General features: G+C 37.4%; 1 protein-coding gene across 1 annotated transcript; it reads right to left on the bottom strand.

Annotated features, from left to right (window-relative positions):
* Window positions 1–130: 130 nt before the first annotated feature.
* On the bottom strand, window positions 131–14,289 carry AMTN (amelotin). The gene is made up of 9 exons (XM_001160426.4): window positions 14,204–14,289; window positions 14,027–14,095; window positions 10,034–10,117; window positions 8,939–9,004; window positions 7,911–8,000; window positions 4,110–4,145; window positions 3,658–3,684; window positions 1,574–1,835; window positions 131–419 (listed from the first exon to the last, which is right to left on the bottom strand). The coding sequence occupies exons 2-9, from the start codon at window positions 14,078–14,080 to the stop codon at window positions 409–411; spliced, it is 630 nt and encodes a 209-aa protein (XP_001160426.1). The 5' UTR covers window positions 14,081–14,095; window positions 14,204–14,289; the 3' UTR covers window positions 131–408.
* Between the last annotated feature and the right edge of the window lie 4,586 nt (window positions 14,290–18,875).

Raw genomic sequence — 18,875 nt, forward strand, 5'->3', positions numbered from 1 at the left:
GTCCCTTTCTTGACTGCTGTGCTTCCTACTTCCAAAGAAAGTTCTAGACCTGGTGTATCATGTTAGTGCCCTGAGGAAATGTAGTTTCTGTAAGGGCCAACTTTCTTCCATCTCCAAAGAAGAAAAAGAGTCAGTTTTCCAAATATGTTTTAATATGCATATCATCCAGGCAGCATAATGTTATATTTCAAAGACAGATTTATCCATTGAATTATTGTTTTTAAAAGTTGGGATTCTCTACATAGAACATATTTTCTGAAATTTCAAGAATATTTTCAGGTAAATTAAGAATTAATTTCTTCTAAGACTATCCAATGTGTCTCAATCTATTCCATAATATAATCAATGATAAAGATTCACATGTATCACCAAATTCGAGGCAGCTTAGTTGAAAAAATTTGAAACAGCTTACTGAATTCCTGGAAGAAAATAAAACACCTTTTAAATGTAGGTAAAAAGTATATTTAACGTAAATATCTTTTACTTGAGATCCAAGTTTCTTTTGCAGGATTAGGAGCATCCATATCATTCTTTAGTTATCTCTAAGGATATTTGGTTCTAGACATTTTCACATGTTAAGCAATTAACTTTGCTTGTGGGTGCAAGAAAAGCTTATTTTTGTCACATTTCTTAAGTTCCATCTAAGAACGGCAGATGGGTTTATCTGCTCTGCTAGCTATCACTAGTGCCTGCTATTACAGTAGGTAATCACTAGTGGCTGCTTGCAGTATTACAGTAGGAAGGTTCTGGGGCTCCATCAGTGAGTGGAGACAGGGTCATGATGAACTGAAGTGTGTCTCCTATAGGCTTCTATGTGCGTGTGTGTGTATTGGGGCAAGGAACACATTCTGCTTCCAAGTATTTTCAGTTCTGACCCAAAATGGAACATGTGTTATGCCAACAATTAAAAATCTTTCAGGCCAGTCACGGCGGCTCATGCCTGCAATCCCAGCTCTTTGGGAGGCCGAGGCAGGCAGATTGCTTGAGGCCAGGAGTTCTAGACCAGCCTGGGCAACATGGCAAAACCCCGTTTTTACAAATAATACAAAAATTAGCTCGTATGGTCAGGTGCGGTGGCGCACTCCTGTAATCCCAGCACTTTGGGAGGCCGAGGCGGGTGCATCACTTGAGGTCAGGAGTTTCAGACCAGCCTGGTCAACATGGTTGAACTCTGTCTCTATTAAAAATACAAAAATTTGCCAGCTGTGGTGATGTGCGCCTGTAATCCTAGCTACTGGGAGGCTGAGGCATGAGAATCGCTTGAACCCAGGAGGCGGGGGTTGCAGTGAGCCGAGATCATGCCACTGCACTCCAGCCTGGGCAACAGAGCAAGACCCTGTCTCAAAACAACCAAAAACACTCACACAAATTCTTCCTTCAGTGTTAATACCTGGGGGTTGGTGGCTGAGTAAAAATATTCCCTCATGTTGCTGGAGTTAACTGTGAGTGAGTAAAGGGGCTTCCTAATCTTACTAAGATCTGCATTTGTCAAGGCAAGACAAAGAACTCCTCTTTTCCATTCTGCAGATGACTTTTATAGCCAAGAAGCATGTTCCAAGCTAGGAGAATTTACCGTTTGCTGATTCTGTGGTGGCTTCCTCGATGGCACGTGTGCTCCTTTGGATGTCTGCAGGAGTGGTCACTGCAAAGTCGTCATCTGTGCCACTGGGAGTTGGGAGGCGGCCTGCTGGGGTTCCCTGGGTGGCAGGATTTACACCTGCTCCTCCTGCTGGAAGGCTTCCATCCTGGACATCTGGATTAGCCCCTGCCTGACTGGTGGGCAGGATGCCTCCCGGGAACAAGGAATGGATGATGAGGCTCGTGAAGATTTGTGGCTGGAATGAGGGAAGCAAACAGAAAACAAAGTTAAAAGCAACACATTTTCTTTTCTCTTTTAAGGGGAGCAAGTTTGGGTAGGAATGGAAAGATGGAGAGAGTAAAGTCAGAGAAGACAGCAAAGACCTGGCATTCCTCAGGGGAAATACACCCTTGGTCCAGCCTAGTCTGATTCAATACTGGGACTCTTTGCTATGCTCCATTTCCCTCAGAAATAAATTACATATTATTAAACCTAACATGTAATCTTTCTTTTGCTCATAACATTTTTTCAAAAAATAAGAGCATAAAAATTAATGGAAAAATTGATTCAAGTAGATTAATCCTGATGGCTTTCATCCCTTCAAGTTTTTTTGATGTATTTTTCAAAGGCATTGGAATACTTAGTCAGAAACATTTATCCTGGCAATTCAGCTATTGTGTGTTCCTTGAAGATACATAAAGAATTCCTGTCTATTGGAGTTTTTCATTTTTAGAGAGATTCTGATCGAGCAGGTCTGGAGCAGGACCTAGCAATCTGCCTTTTTAACCAGCTTTTGATGCCATCCTGATTTGCTGGGCAAGGAATGAAGTTTGGGAAACACTGTGTTACATTTAAGAGATATTGAAACCAGAATTAGACTTACGCTGGATGACAGATAGGAGTAGAGTACAGACGTTTTCAAACTGAGGGTTGTGATATCCACAGTTTTGAAGTAAAAAAGGTGAGTGTCAGTCATCATTAAACAATAAAACAGGCAGTAGACTAGTAGTGCATTCTATATAGTAAAGGTGAATGCTGTTTCGTGAATGTGTGTGTGTGTGTGTGTGCTAAGCTGCATGAAAAATGTAGTTGCTATTGTGAGTTGTGTTAAAAATGTTTGAAAAACCACTAGTGTAGTAGGTTAAAAAATGGCATTGGATCTGGATCCACTCTTTTCTTCTCATTGTTGCCTTTGAGGCCTAAATTACTTAAACTTTTAACCTCAGTTTCTTTATCTGTTAAGCTGGGTCAAAAATATCTGCTTTGTGCTTTGGGGAAGGTTGAAGGCAACATATGTAAATGATCTGTTAAAGTGCTGGTTATATAGAAGAACCTTCAGTAGCTGGATATGGATGTTCATGCATCAATGTTGGCAAAACAGACACTAGCCCCATTCCTTGATGATTATTTATGGACAATATAGAAAATATCTACATTTTCCATAATAGAAAAGCTGTTGAATAACTATGTTCCCAAATATTGCCTCAATTCTGTACTGTTGTCATGTTTAGATATCATGTTAATTCAAGTCCTTTTCTCTAGAAAAGGACCTATGGAGGAATGCATAGAAGTGTTTAGCAATGGTGATATGAACTATATTTAGGTACAGCCCTCCAATTATTTATGTGTGTAGGAAAGAGTTCATTTATCACTATCTGATGCTGGAAAAAGATATATTTTTCCATAAAAATTAAATATCCAAGTCAAGGAATTTAATCTTTCCTGTAAAAAGTCAATATTTATGTTATTCTACATTTGCATACATTTCAATAGTTTATAATCCTAGACTGAAATCCTTATGAAGTTAAAAAATGTGCACTGCCTTTCTGGATAGAACTGAATCTGATAGCAATAAACGGAAACAAAAGCTAAGTCAAATTAATAGAAAAGTAGCTGGAGAAGTATAATGAAATCCCCAAACAAAGAAAGGATAATCTAATGTAAGGAACTATAAAAATGTTCAGTTCATTGTAGTACATACCATATTTAGGATTTACGGTCAAAAGAGACTATATGAGGACAGAAAACATTGTGATAGAAGTGAAAATAATTTGAAATAGTATTTTTAATTTTTTTACCAATTCCTCTGAGCTTAGGATAGTGCCCTAAAAGCAAAATGACAAACACAATTTGTTAGACACATTTTAATGTATTTGTAGTAATATATGTATAATATCACTTAAAACTTAAAATACTTTCAAAGATTATACAGATTTTGCCTTTCCAATAATATGTTAAACTGCCTTATGATCTATATTACAAAACTCAAGTCAGCATATGATGTGAGACAGCTGACATTCATTTTTTGAGTAATGAGTTAATCTCCATCCAAAAAGTATATATTTTTCTATCATTAAGTGGATGTTCATTGAAGAAAACTTATGCAGAAAGCAAGCTCTTGTGATTATCAGTGTCCATACCGTACAAAGTACATTGGAAACCTCACAACTATCTAGTGAATTGAGGAAAGAAAATCACCTTTCACAGCAAGGTGATTTAAAATCAAGACAATATTAAGCATAATTTTTACCTGGGCTCCAAGTTGTGTGACAAAAATTGGTAACACCTGAAAAAATGAGAGAAAAACTCTTTCAAAAGTAAGCTCTGGAAGATGGTATAAATACTGATATCTTTTTTTGGAGATGGAGTCTTGCTCTCTTGCCCAGGCTGGAGTGCAGTGGCATGGTCTTGGCTCACTGCAACCTCTGCCTCCTGGGTTCAAGTGATTCTCCTGCCTCAGCCTCCTGAGTAGCTGGGATTACAGTTGCCTGCTACTATGCCCAGTTAATTTTTTATATTTTTAGTAGAGACGGGGTTTCACCATGTTGGTCAGGCTGGTCTCAAACTCCTGACATTGTGATCTGCCTGCCTCAGCCTCCCAAAGCTCTTGGATTACAGGCGTGAGCCACCTCGCCCGGCCATTGATATCTTCTTAAAAGGATATAGTATCTGTTAAACAGATATTTATTACTAATGTATTATCTATAATCATAGATATAAATTCATAGATCTGGATGGGAGTTTGGAACTTTTCCAATTTGTAAAAAGAATATCAGTCCCAGAGAGATTTAGAAACCAGTTCAAGATAGCACATTTAGAAGATAGAAGTTAGTAAATTGGATAAACAACAAAAAAAATTGTTCTCAAGAAGTCTCCAAACTGAAAATTATTTCAAGTAACAATAATGTTAAAATGTACAGATTTCTTTCAAATGGCATCTCAGAAGACACATTAAAACATGCGATGGGTATTTTCAAATGTGAAGATTTCTTGAGGTATATATACTTAGTCTTGCAATAGTTGTCTGGACATCTTGCTGTTAAAATAAAGCAATTATAGGGAATATTGCTCAGTAACCCCTGGCATTGGCATAGCTCTTAGTACTAGGCGAGAAATAATTCAAGGGTCACTGATAACAAACTAAATATTATAAATTTAGTTCACAAAAAGATGAAAAAGATTCGAATGAGGTGTTGGCATTCTCCCATACTCTGCTACTCTGAGAACCGGCCAGAAGTTTGTCAAAGAAAGCTAAGGTTTTAAAAATTTATTCTTATTTCTATAGAAAATTCAAAGTGTCAGGAAAGTAATCAAAATGGGACTCTTAATTTCATAATTACCAAACCAGAAGATTTGAAAGTCTTATGAAATAGACTGTTAACTATTGTTTCCCAAGACAGTTGGTGCAGGAATTATGGAACTATGGAATGCCAACAAGGAAAAATTACATACATTTATTAAAAAGCCTTACTCACAATCAGGTGCTTGTCTACTGACAAAAAAGGACAACAAAACAAGAACAAAAAACCCAACTAGCCTTCACGTGGCAATGGGAAAGTGGTTGGTATATTTTTGATTTAAGAGAAAATGAAATGGAAATTTCTTTTTTAATGGAAAGTTGGAGTGGAAAGAACAAAAAGATAAAAAGAGGAAACCATAGATGTCTAAGTAAAAACTGTAATGAAAGGTACTCTAATTGTTCACCAATATAACAATAAAGAGGACTTTTTTCTTAGTTGTCGGTAGAGAAATTATTTGAAATCGTAATAACACATCGCACGTTTACTATGTGGTAGGCATTGTTTTAAGTGTTTTCCATATATTTACTCATTTGATCTTTGCAACAGCTGTAGAGGAAGGTTCTACTTTAATGCCCATTTTAAATTTTGAGCAAAATGAGCCACAGAGTGGTTAAGTAACTTGGCCAACATCATATAAGTAATAAGTGTAGAGCTGACATTTAACCAGAAATTGTGTGGTTCTAGAGTTCACAAGCATGGTTCATTTTTCTTTGATAAATGTGAGCCACCAGTAGGTGTCCAGGTTGTGGCAGAGATAATAAGCCACTCTGCACAGGGAAAGGCAGGGTTGGAGGGACTAGAGCTGCCCAGGGGAAGGTCAGGTATGGGAACCCTTGGTGGTAGCACATTCTAGAGACATTGAAGAATTCCCCCAGCAAATGGGGACTGATTTATAATATTGCACAGAGAGTGTACAACGAACGTGAAACTCTCTGTACTGAAACTTTTGTAACACCTCCAGGCTCCACTAATGCCTTGACTTAGGAGGGTACTCTCTGGGGAACATGAAGATGCAGTAAGTCTGCCTTCAAGGTTAGAGGAGGGCAACAACGGAGACTGAAGCTGGGCAATCAGTATGTAGATTATAGTATGATCACCTGTTATGGAGAGTCTCTTTTTATTTGCATCTTAAATCTTTTACAGAGGGTCACTTTTATTATCAAAAATATTATTATCAAGATACTTTGTGTGTCTTTGGCTCCAGAAATTGTGTTCCTAAGAGTTGGTCCAAAGGAAATAGTCATTGGAATATCATAGACTTAGTCACAAGGATGCTCACTGTAGCGTTGTTTATAGAAGCAAAGACTTTGGAAAAACCCCCAAATTTTCATAATAAGTAATTTAGTATACCATGGACTACTAAGCAGTCATTAAAAACAACATTGTGAGTGAATATTTTAAAACATGAAAACTATTCAAAATATATTTGTGGAAAAAAGCATGTTACAAAACATTATAGCAAAAACATTTTATTTAAAAATGTACTTATGTGTATAGAAAAAAGACTGGAAGGACATACTCTAGAATGTTGACAGTGTTTGATTATGGCTAATGAGATTCCAAGTGAATTTTATTTTATTTTTTGCTTATATGTAAATTTTAGAAAATTTACATTTCCTAAATTCTTTATAATTAACATATATTACTTACACAATAATAAATACTTCTACAAAAAATTAGACCATTATGTTGGATAATGGGGGCCGAGGTCACATGTTGGGGAGAATAAGTTATCTACAAACAACTTAGTCTTGCTGTGAAAGGATTATTGTATTTTCCTCCAGAGACTTTCTTTTCCTTCTCTTTTTTTTTGAGACAGAATCCCCCTTCATCACCCAGGATGGAGTGCAGTGACACAATCGCTGCTCACTGCAGCCTTGACCTCCCTTGCTCAAGTGATCCTCCCACCTCAGCCTCCCGAGTACCTGGGACTATAGGTGAGCCCCACCACGCCTGGCTATTTATTTTATTTTATTTTTTGTAGAGATAAGTCTCACTATGTTGCCCAGGCTGGTCTCAAATGCCTGGGCTCAAGTGATCCTCCTGCCTTGGCCTTCCAAAGTGCTGGGATTACAGCATGGGCCACTGCACCCAGCCCCTCTGGAGCCTATTACACTATTTACAAAAGTTTCCATAAGGTAAAAATTTGGAATTTGTTCAATGTTAAAATGCAAACACTTCAAAAACAGGTGATGCCTAAAGTATGTCGTTTATATCTTAGTGTAAGAGGATTTTCAGGTTTCTTTTTTTTGAAAGCAAGTGATAGTGGGAGGTGGTAAATACTGAAAAGTCCTTGGGGACTTTCAAGGGGGAATGAAAAGGTGCAAAAATGGGACAATTAGATTTGTTGAAGATAAACTTTATCCACCTCTTTATTTTTCTTTGAGATGATCTTGGTCACCAAGAAAGTCTTCAAGAGAAAACAATATGCTAGAGAAAAATCCTGGGATCTCTCAATTTCCCCCCATGTATTTTTCACTTTTCAATCTTCCCCAACTTTTCAAGGTTTCCTGTCCATTAAACATATATTCTAGAGAGGTTGTGAGGTAGCATGGTCAATTCTCTGGGTATGTTTATGAATTTTCATTAAGAACCAGATTGTCAAATACTGGTCTATGTTCAGCAGAACATTCGTCAGTTAATAATCTGGGCAAAATTTTCAAGAAGCTTTAAAAAATTTCTGCTGTAGGCTTTCACCTGAGAGAAAATGCTCTCTAATGTTAAAACTAAGGTCCAGCTGTTCAACTTACATGTGGGTGCAGTTGCTGTTGTACATTCAACCCTCCCAGGGTCAATGGGTGGGTCTGGGTACCAGGTGTCATTCCTGCAGCAGGATTTAACTGTAGGGCAAGGAAGAAGACTTTCATTGTATTTTTTTTCAGTTTGGATATTTAGGAAACTAAAATGTTTTTACTAAACGTAAAATATATTTAAAGGAAGGAGTTGCTATGTAAATACATAGTGTTCTATTGCATGTATACTTAGACACAAAGATGAAATTTAAAGACTTATTTAGTCTGCTTGTACGACTACAAGGGCTATTGCTAACTTTTCCCCTGTTAAGTTTTTCTTTGGCATTTAACCTATTCTGTTTGAGAATTACTTAAGTGATTTATTTTTATCCTTGCTTTCCCCTTTTGGCTACAAGAGCAATTCTTCCTGAAAATTTTCTGATAGCTTTTTTACAATTAAGAAATTAACTCCTCTAGGTTATGCGTGAAAATTATGAGGTTCAGACTACATATTTTGTCTGGAACATGGGCTATATTTAAATTTGACCACTAAAAAAATCCACTTTAAGTCAGGAAAGAAACTTATTGTTCTTCTCAAACAGATTATACAGATATTCTATGAGAGGGCTGAAGATCTATACAGATATTCTGTAAGAAGACACTGAAGATCTTTGTCTCTTCCAGTTTGCTCCTGTCATTGTGGGTGATAATAGCAGTGATAGTGTTTATGTGGATGTGTGGATGCTGTAGGGGCATTAAGGAAGGTATGGTGGAGGAATGGAGAGAAGAGGAGAAGAGGTTAGAGAAACTGGAGAAGGAAAGAATTAGATCCATTTGTTCAGAGACTCTCTTGCTAAGAAAAACGTTTAATGATGTCCAACTCTCTTGGACTCTTCTCTCCTCTCTTTCAACTTATCTATGTGAATAAGTATATGTGTGTTTTCATTTGTGGATATACGCACCCATATGCATGCTCCCCCCACTGTAATATTAGGCATTATATTTATTTCACAGTGGGTATTAAAATGATATAAACAATCACTTACCAGATGCAGATCTGGCCCCAGTGTGAGCATCTGTGTTAATGGTATCAGACTTAAAGAAGGAAAGACCTGCAGGGGATTGAAAGTGATGTATGAGACAAGAGGTTGTCTGCTTCCCTTACTCTGTCAGTGGTGGATATCCTCATGTAATTGACACTCCTGTCAGAGGTGGGTTTGCCATGAAGGTAAATAAACATGAAGCCTCGGGGCCTCTCACTAGCATTGCTCCCTTTGTGGCCCTGGGAGGTGCCCTAGCAATGTCTCAAGCTTACGGTACTTATCAGCTTAAGAAAATTTGTGATTTACTCTTATTTCTTATCATATTATAAATATTTATTTCAGTACTTAATTTTACATATCGAATTTTGTATTCTTTTTCTTAAAGAAGGTTCCCAAATTGTATAAGATTCAGATTCCTTAAGCGGGGAGAATGGGTCTTGACTTGAGTGTTCTGTTGACTGAGGAGAAGACTTTAGACTCTAGTGTTATCTGATTATATTACTTCACAAAATGTAGAAGTAGGTAAGCCATGGCCCTTCACAGCAGAGGAAGAGTTGAAGTGGGAGGGAGGGCAGTAGCCAAAAGATAATGCAGTTTTCAAAAGTATTTAAATACGCTTTGAAGAAACAGATTGAACAGCAACACATCAACACATCAGCAACAATGAAACTTTACAAAGCCAGGAGGAAATCTGCAGTTATTTTTTATAGATAATCTCTGATTCCCTGCTATTGCTGGCAAATACTGCATATGATAATGCCACAGTACCTCAAGTCCATAGATGACCAAGCTTTGTAAACAGACATAGCTATTCCTTTTCGAGGTTGACTAGGTTTCACTGCTAAACCAAATTATTATTCAGATAAAAGGAAAAAGAATTAGAGTACTTTACTTTTCCTATTCAAATTTTTCAGAAAATTATATCGGTTCTTTTCCCCACTCCCAAATGAAAAGCCTCTCTCTTGTTCAGTCTTGCACAGTCTTCATGTAAATTTTGATTTTAAACCTACCAGTCTTAACGTGTTTTCTTTACCGGTTTGTACATGTTCCGTATTTTCTTTACCGGTTTGTACATGTTCCGTATTGTAGGACTCTTACCTGATTTGACTGCTGTTGGTTTGGTAGTGTTTCCTGATCCGGAGCAGGTTTTGTGGGAGGGAGTCCCAAAGCAGGTTTGAGCTGCTTTTGTGAAAACAAATACATATTTGATGAGGCAGGAATGTGTTTAAGATTTTGTGTCCATTTATATCCAGGTTGCCCCCAATGCAAACATGTCTATCTTTTAGGCTTTGTGTATTTTAGAGGAGTTTGATTCCCTGAAACATTATGTGCATGGTAGGACATGTAGAGTGGAAAAATGCCAGCCCAGGAGGGGTGGGATGGTGTGGAGGGAAGGGGGCTGGGATGAACCCAAGCACATGGGATGTCTTGTGGTGGTTCCTGGCTCCCATTTCTTTTCTGTACCTTTCTTTCTCTTTTGCCAGGACATGAATATATAATCTGTACCTTAGCTCTGTGCACATTTGCTTTTTCTCAGGGCTTGAGGTAAGCTGCCGTCATTCTTACTACCTTTTCATGAAGCTTCCCACTATTGCCATGCCTGCCACATCGGTCTTGTAACAGAAGTTCAGTTTTTCTTCCTGGCCTGGATATTTTATTAGTGTATTAAAAATCACTGAATTTTTAGATATGAAAATATTCCTCCTACACATTTGGTCTAGTTGTATTATTTTTTCTAATAGATGAGGCAACTGATGCTTACAGTAACTTGCCCAAGGTGACATGGTGAGCAGCAGAGCCAGTGCTAGATCCCTGTAAGTGCTCTTAGTCTCCGAAAAAAAAAACTTCTCTTTTGCCAGGTTGACCAAATCTGCTTTTGCTCCTGGAGGCATCCTGGAAGGCACAGGGGTGTGGCCCTCTGGCTCTGCACCAGCCCTTGAGTCATCTAAGGTTACCCTGGAGCAGTTTTGGTTTCACGCTGGAATTTCCCCCTTAGTTATGAGGAGAGGTTGGGGCTGGGCACGGTGGCTTATGCCACCGTGTAATCCCAGCACTTTGGGAGGCCAAGGCGGGCAGACCACTTGAGGTCAGGAGTTCAGGACCAGCCTGGCTAACATGATGAAACTCTGTCTTTACTAAAAATATAAAAATTAGCTGAGCATGGTGGTGCACGCTTATAGTCCCAGCTACTCGGGAGGTTGAGGAAGGAGAATCACTTGAACCCGGGAGCCAAAGGTTGCAGAGTGAGACTCTGTCTCACAAAAAAAAAAAAAAAAAGAGAGGTTGGTATTATCTGTTCTAGGAGGTCCCTTTCAGCTTTAAGATTATATATACATATATATATATAAAATACATATATATAATATATATAAATTTTGTAAGTAAGTCTTTTCATCTCCCACAATCTGTTGTTAGTATAGTAGCCAGAGTGACCCTGTGAAAATGATAGTCTAATCTTGTTGCTTCTTTTCTCAGTCTCTGCAATGACTACCAATTTTTTTTTCTTTTCTTTCTTTTCTTCTTCTTCTTCTTCTTTTTTTTTTTAAGTGGAGTCTTGTTCTGCTGTCCAGATTGGAGTGCAATGGAGTGATCTTGGCTCACTGCAACCTCCACCTCCCAGGTTCAAATGATTTTCCTGCCTCAGCCTCCTGAGTAGCTGGGATTACCGGTGCACACCACCATGTCCAGCTAATTTTTTGTATTTTTAGTAGAGACGGGGTTTCACCATATTGGTCAGGCTGGTCTTGAACTCCTGATCTCAAGTGATCCGCCTGCCTTGGCCCCCAAAGTGTTGGGATTACGGGCGTTAGCCACCGTGCCTGGCCAACGACTGTCAATTTCACTCAGAGTAAAAGCCAGAGACCCCACAGTGGTCTACAAGGCTCTGGGCCCCCAGTAGCTCTCTGATCTTTCCTACCTCATTTCCTCTCCCTCACTCTGCTCTGGCCATCCAGCCATTTTGCTGTTTCTGCAACAGGTAAAGTCCATTCCTGCTTCAGAATTTCACCTCCATCTGTTCCCTCTGTCTGGAATGTTCTTTCCCTGAACATTGGCTTTACTCTCTCACCTGTTTCTTTACTTGAATTTCCCTCTTATTGAGGCCAAACCTGACTGCTGTCCTGAACATGCAGCCTGCCCCTTCTCCACTGTGCACCACCAGCCTGCTCCATCTCACCCTGCTCTGGGATCTTTTTTTCATAGTGCTCACTATCTCCTAACCTGTCATGTGACCTACTGATTTAGACTGCTCACCATTTATCATTTATTTCCTTGCTAAAATATAGACTTCACTGTGGTTTATTCAATGATCCATCTCAAAAAGATAAATCCATGTCTGGCATATAGTAAGAACTCAATAAATATTTGTTGAAGGAATAAAATCGTGTTTTCTTCTAGAGCCTTCACTTTCTGTAAATTTGATTTGTCTTGTATTTATTTCTTCTACTCATTGTGTTTTCCATCTGGTACCTATCCTCAAAATTTTGATCTACTGAAAATAATTGCTAGGCTGTTGTATGTGTCCACATTTGCAAATGGATTCACTCTTTATACCTTTATGCTAACTCAATAAATTCATTTACAAATAATAAAAAATACCTTGTCTATGTGTCCTGATGTTCCATTTGGTATTGTTTCCATACTGAATAGACATTTCAGTGTCGCCTCCCTGCTGCTCTGCCCCACTAGCTCTCTAGCTGCTCTCATTGTCTATTAGCAATCTGCTGTGGCCTGCACAGCCGGCCTGCTCCACCTCAGCCCACCTCACATGAGAGCTGCGCTCCTGGAAAGTTTTACTTGTTTTGAGTTTTCACCACTTATGTGGTAATTTAAATATACTAGAGAAACTGTATTTTGAAGAATCTTTCGGTCAATGTATTTGATGAAGTGAAAGAACCATTTGTTTTATAAAAAAATTAACTTCATACTTTACCTTGTTTAGAAAATTAAACTTTTACAGACAACTTCTTTCAAGGAGGACACACACACACAGACACACACACACACACGTATGTAGTATGTATTTGGGATAAAGTAAGAAGGAGGTTGGCTACCGTATCTTGTTTCATCCTCCCTCCGCATAATCCCACCCTGTTCATTTCCTTCACATAAATAATCACAGTTATTATTTATAATTTAACATTTCTTTAAAAATCATTTGAGTAAAAAATAAAAAAATTGGCAAGTGACATTGGTAAAAATAAAAAAAAGTTAAAAAAAAATAAAAAAATTAATGTCTACAATCCTTGTGAACATGAAGGATTATGCCTTTTTTTCCCTTCTCACTATTGTTTCTTCAGCACCTAGCACAATGTCTGGCATATAGAAAGTTTTTAATAAATATTTGTTGATTGTATGAATGGATGCAGAAGTATTGAGTAAGCTTGAGGCCCAACTAAGTATGCTTTCTTTTATTCTGTTATTTCATAGCAAGTATATTGTAATTTTTTTCTTAATGGTCTTGAACCATCTTGAACAGTCAAAGAGAAGTCCACCTAGAGATCCAAACCATTCATCCCTATGTCTACAAAATAATGGAGTAAATGTTGGAGTTATAGGGCTTTTTTATTTTTTCCTGTTATATGTGAATACTATTTATGATGAAATGTTCTAAGTCAAAAATTTTGATCATTTTAATCATATGCCTTTGATATCATATGTTTTGGTGGTCTTTTTAGAATTTATACAATCTAGATATTTAGCATTTCCAAGTAGAAAAATTAGAAAATATAGTTTACCTCTTTATTCACGAGCAAATAACTAGTTGCCAAGAAAAAACTTCTTTTTGGAAAATAAAATAATCATCCACTTAACACATTCATTTTTCTCCTAATTTCTAGCCTATTGCTCTGCCAAAATAATTGACCTTTTACCACGATGGAGTGGATGCATTTAAAAAATGCAAGTACATTGAAATATGTACCAACAGCTTATTAGCTTGTCATTTTCTGTCTTGGAAAATAAACACTGGACACTCTCAGGGAATGAGTCACAAAACAGAGCAGTTTTGATGGAGGGCAGGAGAGAGGTAGGTCTGCAGCTAGAGATGCTGTTGAAACTGGTTGGCATATAAAACAAACATAACATACTTACTGGTAATGACCGAGTTGATCCTAGAAGACAAAACAGTAGAATCGTACTCCTCATGTTTCAAATTGCTACCTACAACAACAAAAAAGTGTTACTCTTCCATGTATTTTTTTTCCTTTTAAGAGAAAATGATACTTTAAAAACAAAAGTTCTACTTGAAACATGGTCAATTAATGTTACCTTTGGGTCCACGAGGCAAAATGTACAATACTCAAGGTCCAGTTGGTTTCTCAAGTTTACTCTGGTGAAAAATTTTACCCTTCAATGATGTATGTGTTTGTAGAAGAAATTTAAACTCAGTTCCAGGAGATTGGAAACTGAGAGACCAATCAGGATTTAGCTGTCTGTTAAATCATTTGTTTTTTTTTTCATTTCCCAACACTTCATTAGGTGGGTTATTAGCTGCAGACATTATGTTACCCAATGTCTACCATTTGAATAGAAGGTGTTTCAAGGAGACATGCCTTATGTAATTAAAAAAAGATGCAGACAATAAAATAATTTAAATGCTTCTTCACCTCCTTCTTCTTCCCAAATGATTTCTCAGATGTACGTGTTTTATCATGTAAGTATGAATACATAAATCAAACATCAAAATATAGGGCTCTGTACAAGGTTTAAAAAATGAAGTCTACTATGTAGATTGCTCTGGAACTTATGTTTACTTAACAAATAATGGACAACTTTATGTGTTAGTACATACAGGTTTATTTAATGGGTACACATCATTATATCACATTTTGATGAACATTTAATCCATTTCCAGTTTATTTTGTAATTACAAAGGTATCACAAGCACCATTCTTATAAAACCTTTTTTTCACACATATGGGAGTATTTTCGTAGGTGTTATTCTTAGAAGTAATGTATCAGAGGGTATGTACATTTAAGTAATGTATCAGAGGATATGTACATTTAAGTAATGTATCAGAGGGTATGTACATTTAAGTAATGTATCAGAGGATATGTACATTTATGGCCAAATGGTGAATGGCTTGCTTTATATTAAACAGGGAAAATGATACTATAACCTAAGCAAAACACAGGGAATCAACTGAGATTTCTTTTACAAGAAGAACAGTTAAGTGCTACTTAACATTTTACCATGAAGCTGTGGGCTTCACCTGGAATTTTTGAGATATGCCCCAAAGGGAGGTGGAGGTCTGTTCATCAATTTCTGAGACCATTTCAATGATAAGCCTGTGTTGCACCAGGATTGGGGATTTGAACTTTAAAAAAGAAAAACAAAAAAACCTATAGAGTGTCTATGAATGGAAAATTAACTGAGATGATACATTTTTTTTTCAAAGCTTCTCTCTAACTGTTCAATTCATCTATATAATCAATGTTTGTTACTCTGATACTCTGTTAGGAATGGGGAATATTATGTAGGAGGAGAAATACAAGATCAACAAGTATGTGCAAATATAGGAGTATTCAGGTGTAAGAAAGAGTGTGGTGAATTTTGTTGGGGGCAAAAGGACAGGAAAAGCTTAAAAGAGGAGATCATCCTTGAGTTTGGATTTGAAGAATAAAAAAAAAAAAGTTATGAAGAACGCAAGGAGAGCACCCAGGCCGATCAAAGGTCTAGATTTGAAGTAGTGACATTGCTTTCTGTCACTGGAACAAGATGGGGTGAGGATAGCAGTGGAAGACAGGGTTGGAGATGATATCTAATTTTAACTACCTATAGCTTTTTTTGGTTTGTTTCTATCACTGATTTTGGCACTTGGTCAGATATTACTTTATATGGCTTTTTTATTATTTCTTGACTTTTTGTTTCTCTTGAACTAGATGGAGAGTTCCTGGGGCCGCATCTTATATTTCTTCAGTCTTTCATGTTTGTAATATTTTAAAGCATCATATGGTCATCGAATGTTGATGAATAAATGGTAAAGGCATATACTGTGGGGAAACAGATCAAGATTGAGTTAAGGGAAGATTTTAGAGAAGAGATTTGGCTTTAGGTGGATTTGGAGAATAAGTATAATCCACAAGGCAGACTAGCATGTTAAAGTGGCTGATAGTGAGAGGAGCAATGAGACATAGTGCTGAAGGATGTGGAAGGAAAGCAACTTTAGGTTCTCATGGGCTTTCACAGGCAAATTCATTGTTTCTTTTATTCAATCAATTCATTTTTCCAGCCCTCATTTAACATAGATTCACTCTTTGTTCACCAACATTGTGTCAGTCTCTGGGATAAAACAATTAATGGAAGGGACAAAAACCCTGCCCTTAAAGAGCTTAGGTTTTGTTGGGGGAATATGAAATATTCAACCACGTCATTGCAAGAGAGGGACTCCATGACACTGGGCATCTACTTTATTTGGGCATTATTTTCAGTGAATGTAGAGGGTTGGGAGCGTCATATATATATATATATATATATATATATATATATATATATTTTTTTTTTTTTTTGGGTGGAGGTAGAGTTGAATTTTATGTCACTGTTGTTCTTGGCTTAGGTGAGGAGACCTGTGTTATAGTGTTAGTCTAGAATGTGGTTCTATTCAATAGTTTATTTGAATTGAATAATTCCTCGTGACTGGGCATCAGGTGATTTAGGGACCTCACAGTGAGTCAATTGCTTGTTGCAGACATGACTCCATCCCTCAGCGGGAATCGGACATGCCCTAGCCAGGAAACTGAGCAGTCAGTGGGATTAGATCAAAATAAACAAGCAAAATTAAAAACACTGAGTAATTTCTTAGGCAAGAAATTTTAAGTCTGAAAGCAGACAACTTGCAATAATGTGATTACGGAGTTGGGAGTCAAGAAATACGTATTGTAAAAGGAAAAGAATTCTTAAATCATTCCAAGACAAGGAGACATCAGCAAAAACAGTGAGATAATTTATGTTTCCAAAATGACATAGAACATCAGAATTCATTAAAGTGTTTTATGAACTATAGGACACATCTCTTAGCCCTTTAGTTCCAGGCATTCCTTAATCTTTCTTATTAGCTTTAGTTGTAAGTTTCTTTGGGTTATGGACCCTTTTGAGAAGCTGATTGAATGCACATGTCATCTCCTCAGAAAAATGCATATATGCTTATGAATGTAATGATTATGAAATAACTTCAGGGATTTCATGGATCTCCTGAGAGCCCAACTATAAAGAAACAGGTTAAAAATCTCTGGGTTAGAGGAGTCTTGGTGGAATTCCTTAGTGATTTGAGTCATCCCTGTGCTTTCTAGGATTTCTCAAGGCAAGAAACATACCCTCTCTCCAACTCCATCACACTCAATGGATATAGGAAGATCTAGGATTACCCAGACCTGAGGCACTCTTTATGAATCTCAGTCTAAGAGCATCTTTTTGACAATGAAAGGATAAAACAGACTGGAAATTTTCTATATTTCCTTACACCACTTGGTAACTCACAACATTAAAAGGATTCTGAGCACAAGATTATCATTAATTATAGTAATAGCTTGATTGAACAAATTAAGTACCTTGATAATTGGAAACGACATCCAGCATTTCTTGATGCATGGCAATCCCTGATACCTACTAAACAGAAGCCTCCACTGTACTGGACAAGGTATTGTACAAGGTGCTCAGGTACAAAAGTGAGTAAGAGGAAGCCCTTATTTATGTTCTTGTGGAAAATGCAGCAAGTCTCATATCACTATATAATGTGGTAGAGGCAAAATGGATGTATGCACAAGAGGCTAGAAAAGAGCCATATTGCATTTTGATCTTCTTTTTCTGCATTCGTTCATGTTATTTCCTCTGCCTGGAGTCCTCCTTTAATCATCCTTGACTGTCAATGTTTTACTCACCCTTAAAGATCCTTCTTTATGCTACCACCTTCATAAAGCCTTTCTTTTTGTTCCTCTCATTTGGAGTTAGCCTTTTCTTTCTCTGAGATGCTTTTGGAATTCATGACTTTGTTATTTATTTTATTCTACCTCACCTGATGCCATTGTTGTTTGATTACTGTTTTGAGATATTAAATTTCAAGGAAGATTATAGGTTTTGATATTTTATTTAGCTCTCAGCTTGCATGTGATAGAACAATAAATATGGGTTGAATTGAATTGACTTGTTTGCCTTTATAAATTTACAAAAGTATTTAAAATTGTCAACCAGTCCCCAGAGGAAACTGGACTTACGCTTGGAGGCCAGAAGTAGAGCAACTTCTCTATGGAGTAGTTTAGTAGGTGCCCGAAAAACAGCCACTGAATTAAACATATCTGAAATTCTACTAAATAGATCAAACTATATAGGTTTTTACTAATCTTTTAAAGTTTTGCCAGAGGGGGTATCAGAAAACTATGTTCAGACTTCTTGGCAGATTGAATTGACCTTTGTCATAAGTGATAAAGTTCAGTGTACAACGTCATTACAAATGTGGCTATATTATACCGAATTTACTCATGAAATAGGGTTAAGCGTGCAAGAGTGTGGCAACTTTGTATTCTGTCTGTGTAGACATCTTTCTTTCTTTCTCTTTTTTTGAGACAATGTCTCCTTCTGTCTCCCAGGGTGGAGTGCAGTGTCGCTATCCTGGCTCTCCTGGCTCACTGCAGCCTGGACTTCCCCAGCTCAGGTGATTCTCCCACCTCAGCCTCCCAAGTAGCTGGACTACAGGTGCGCACCACCACATCTGGCTAATTTTCTGTAGAGACGGGTTTCATGTTGTTGCCCAGGCTGGTCTTGAACTTCTGGGTTTAAGCAATCCTCCCGCCTCAGCCTCCCAAAGTGTTGGGATTACAGGCATGAGCCACTGCACCTGGCCTATGTAGAAATATTTCAACTCAACAATAGAATTACACACTTATGGAATTAAAAAAATAAGCTTGGATGTGATATTTAAAATAGGAAAGAACACCCTGCAAATGG

Source organism: Pan troglodytes, chromosome 3, assembly GCF_028858775.2.
Source record: "Pan troglodytes isolate AG18354 chromosome 3, NHGRI_mPanTro3-v2.0_pri, whole genome shotgun sequence".
Taxonomy (NCBI): Eukaryota; Metazoa; Chordata; class Mammalia; order Primates; family Hominidae; genus Pan; species Pan troglodytes.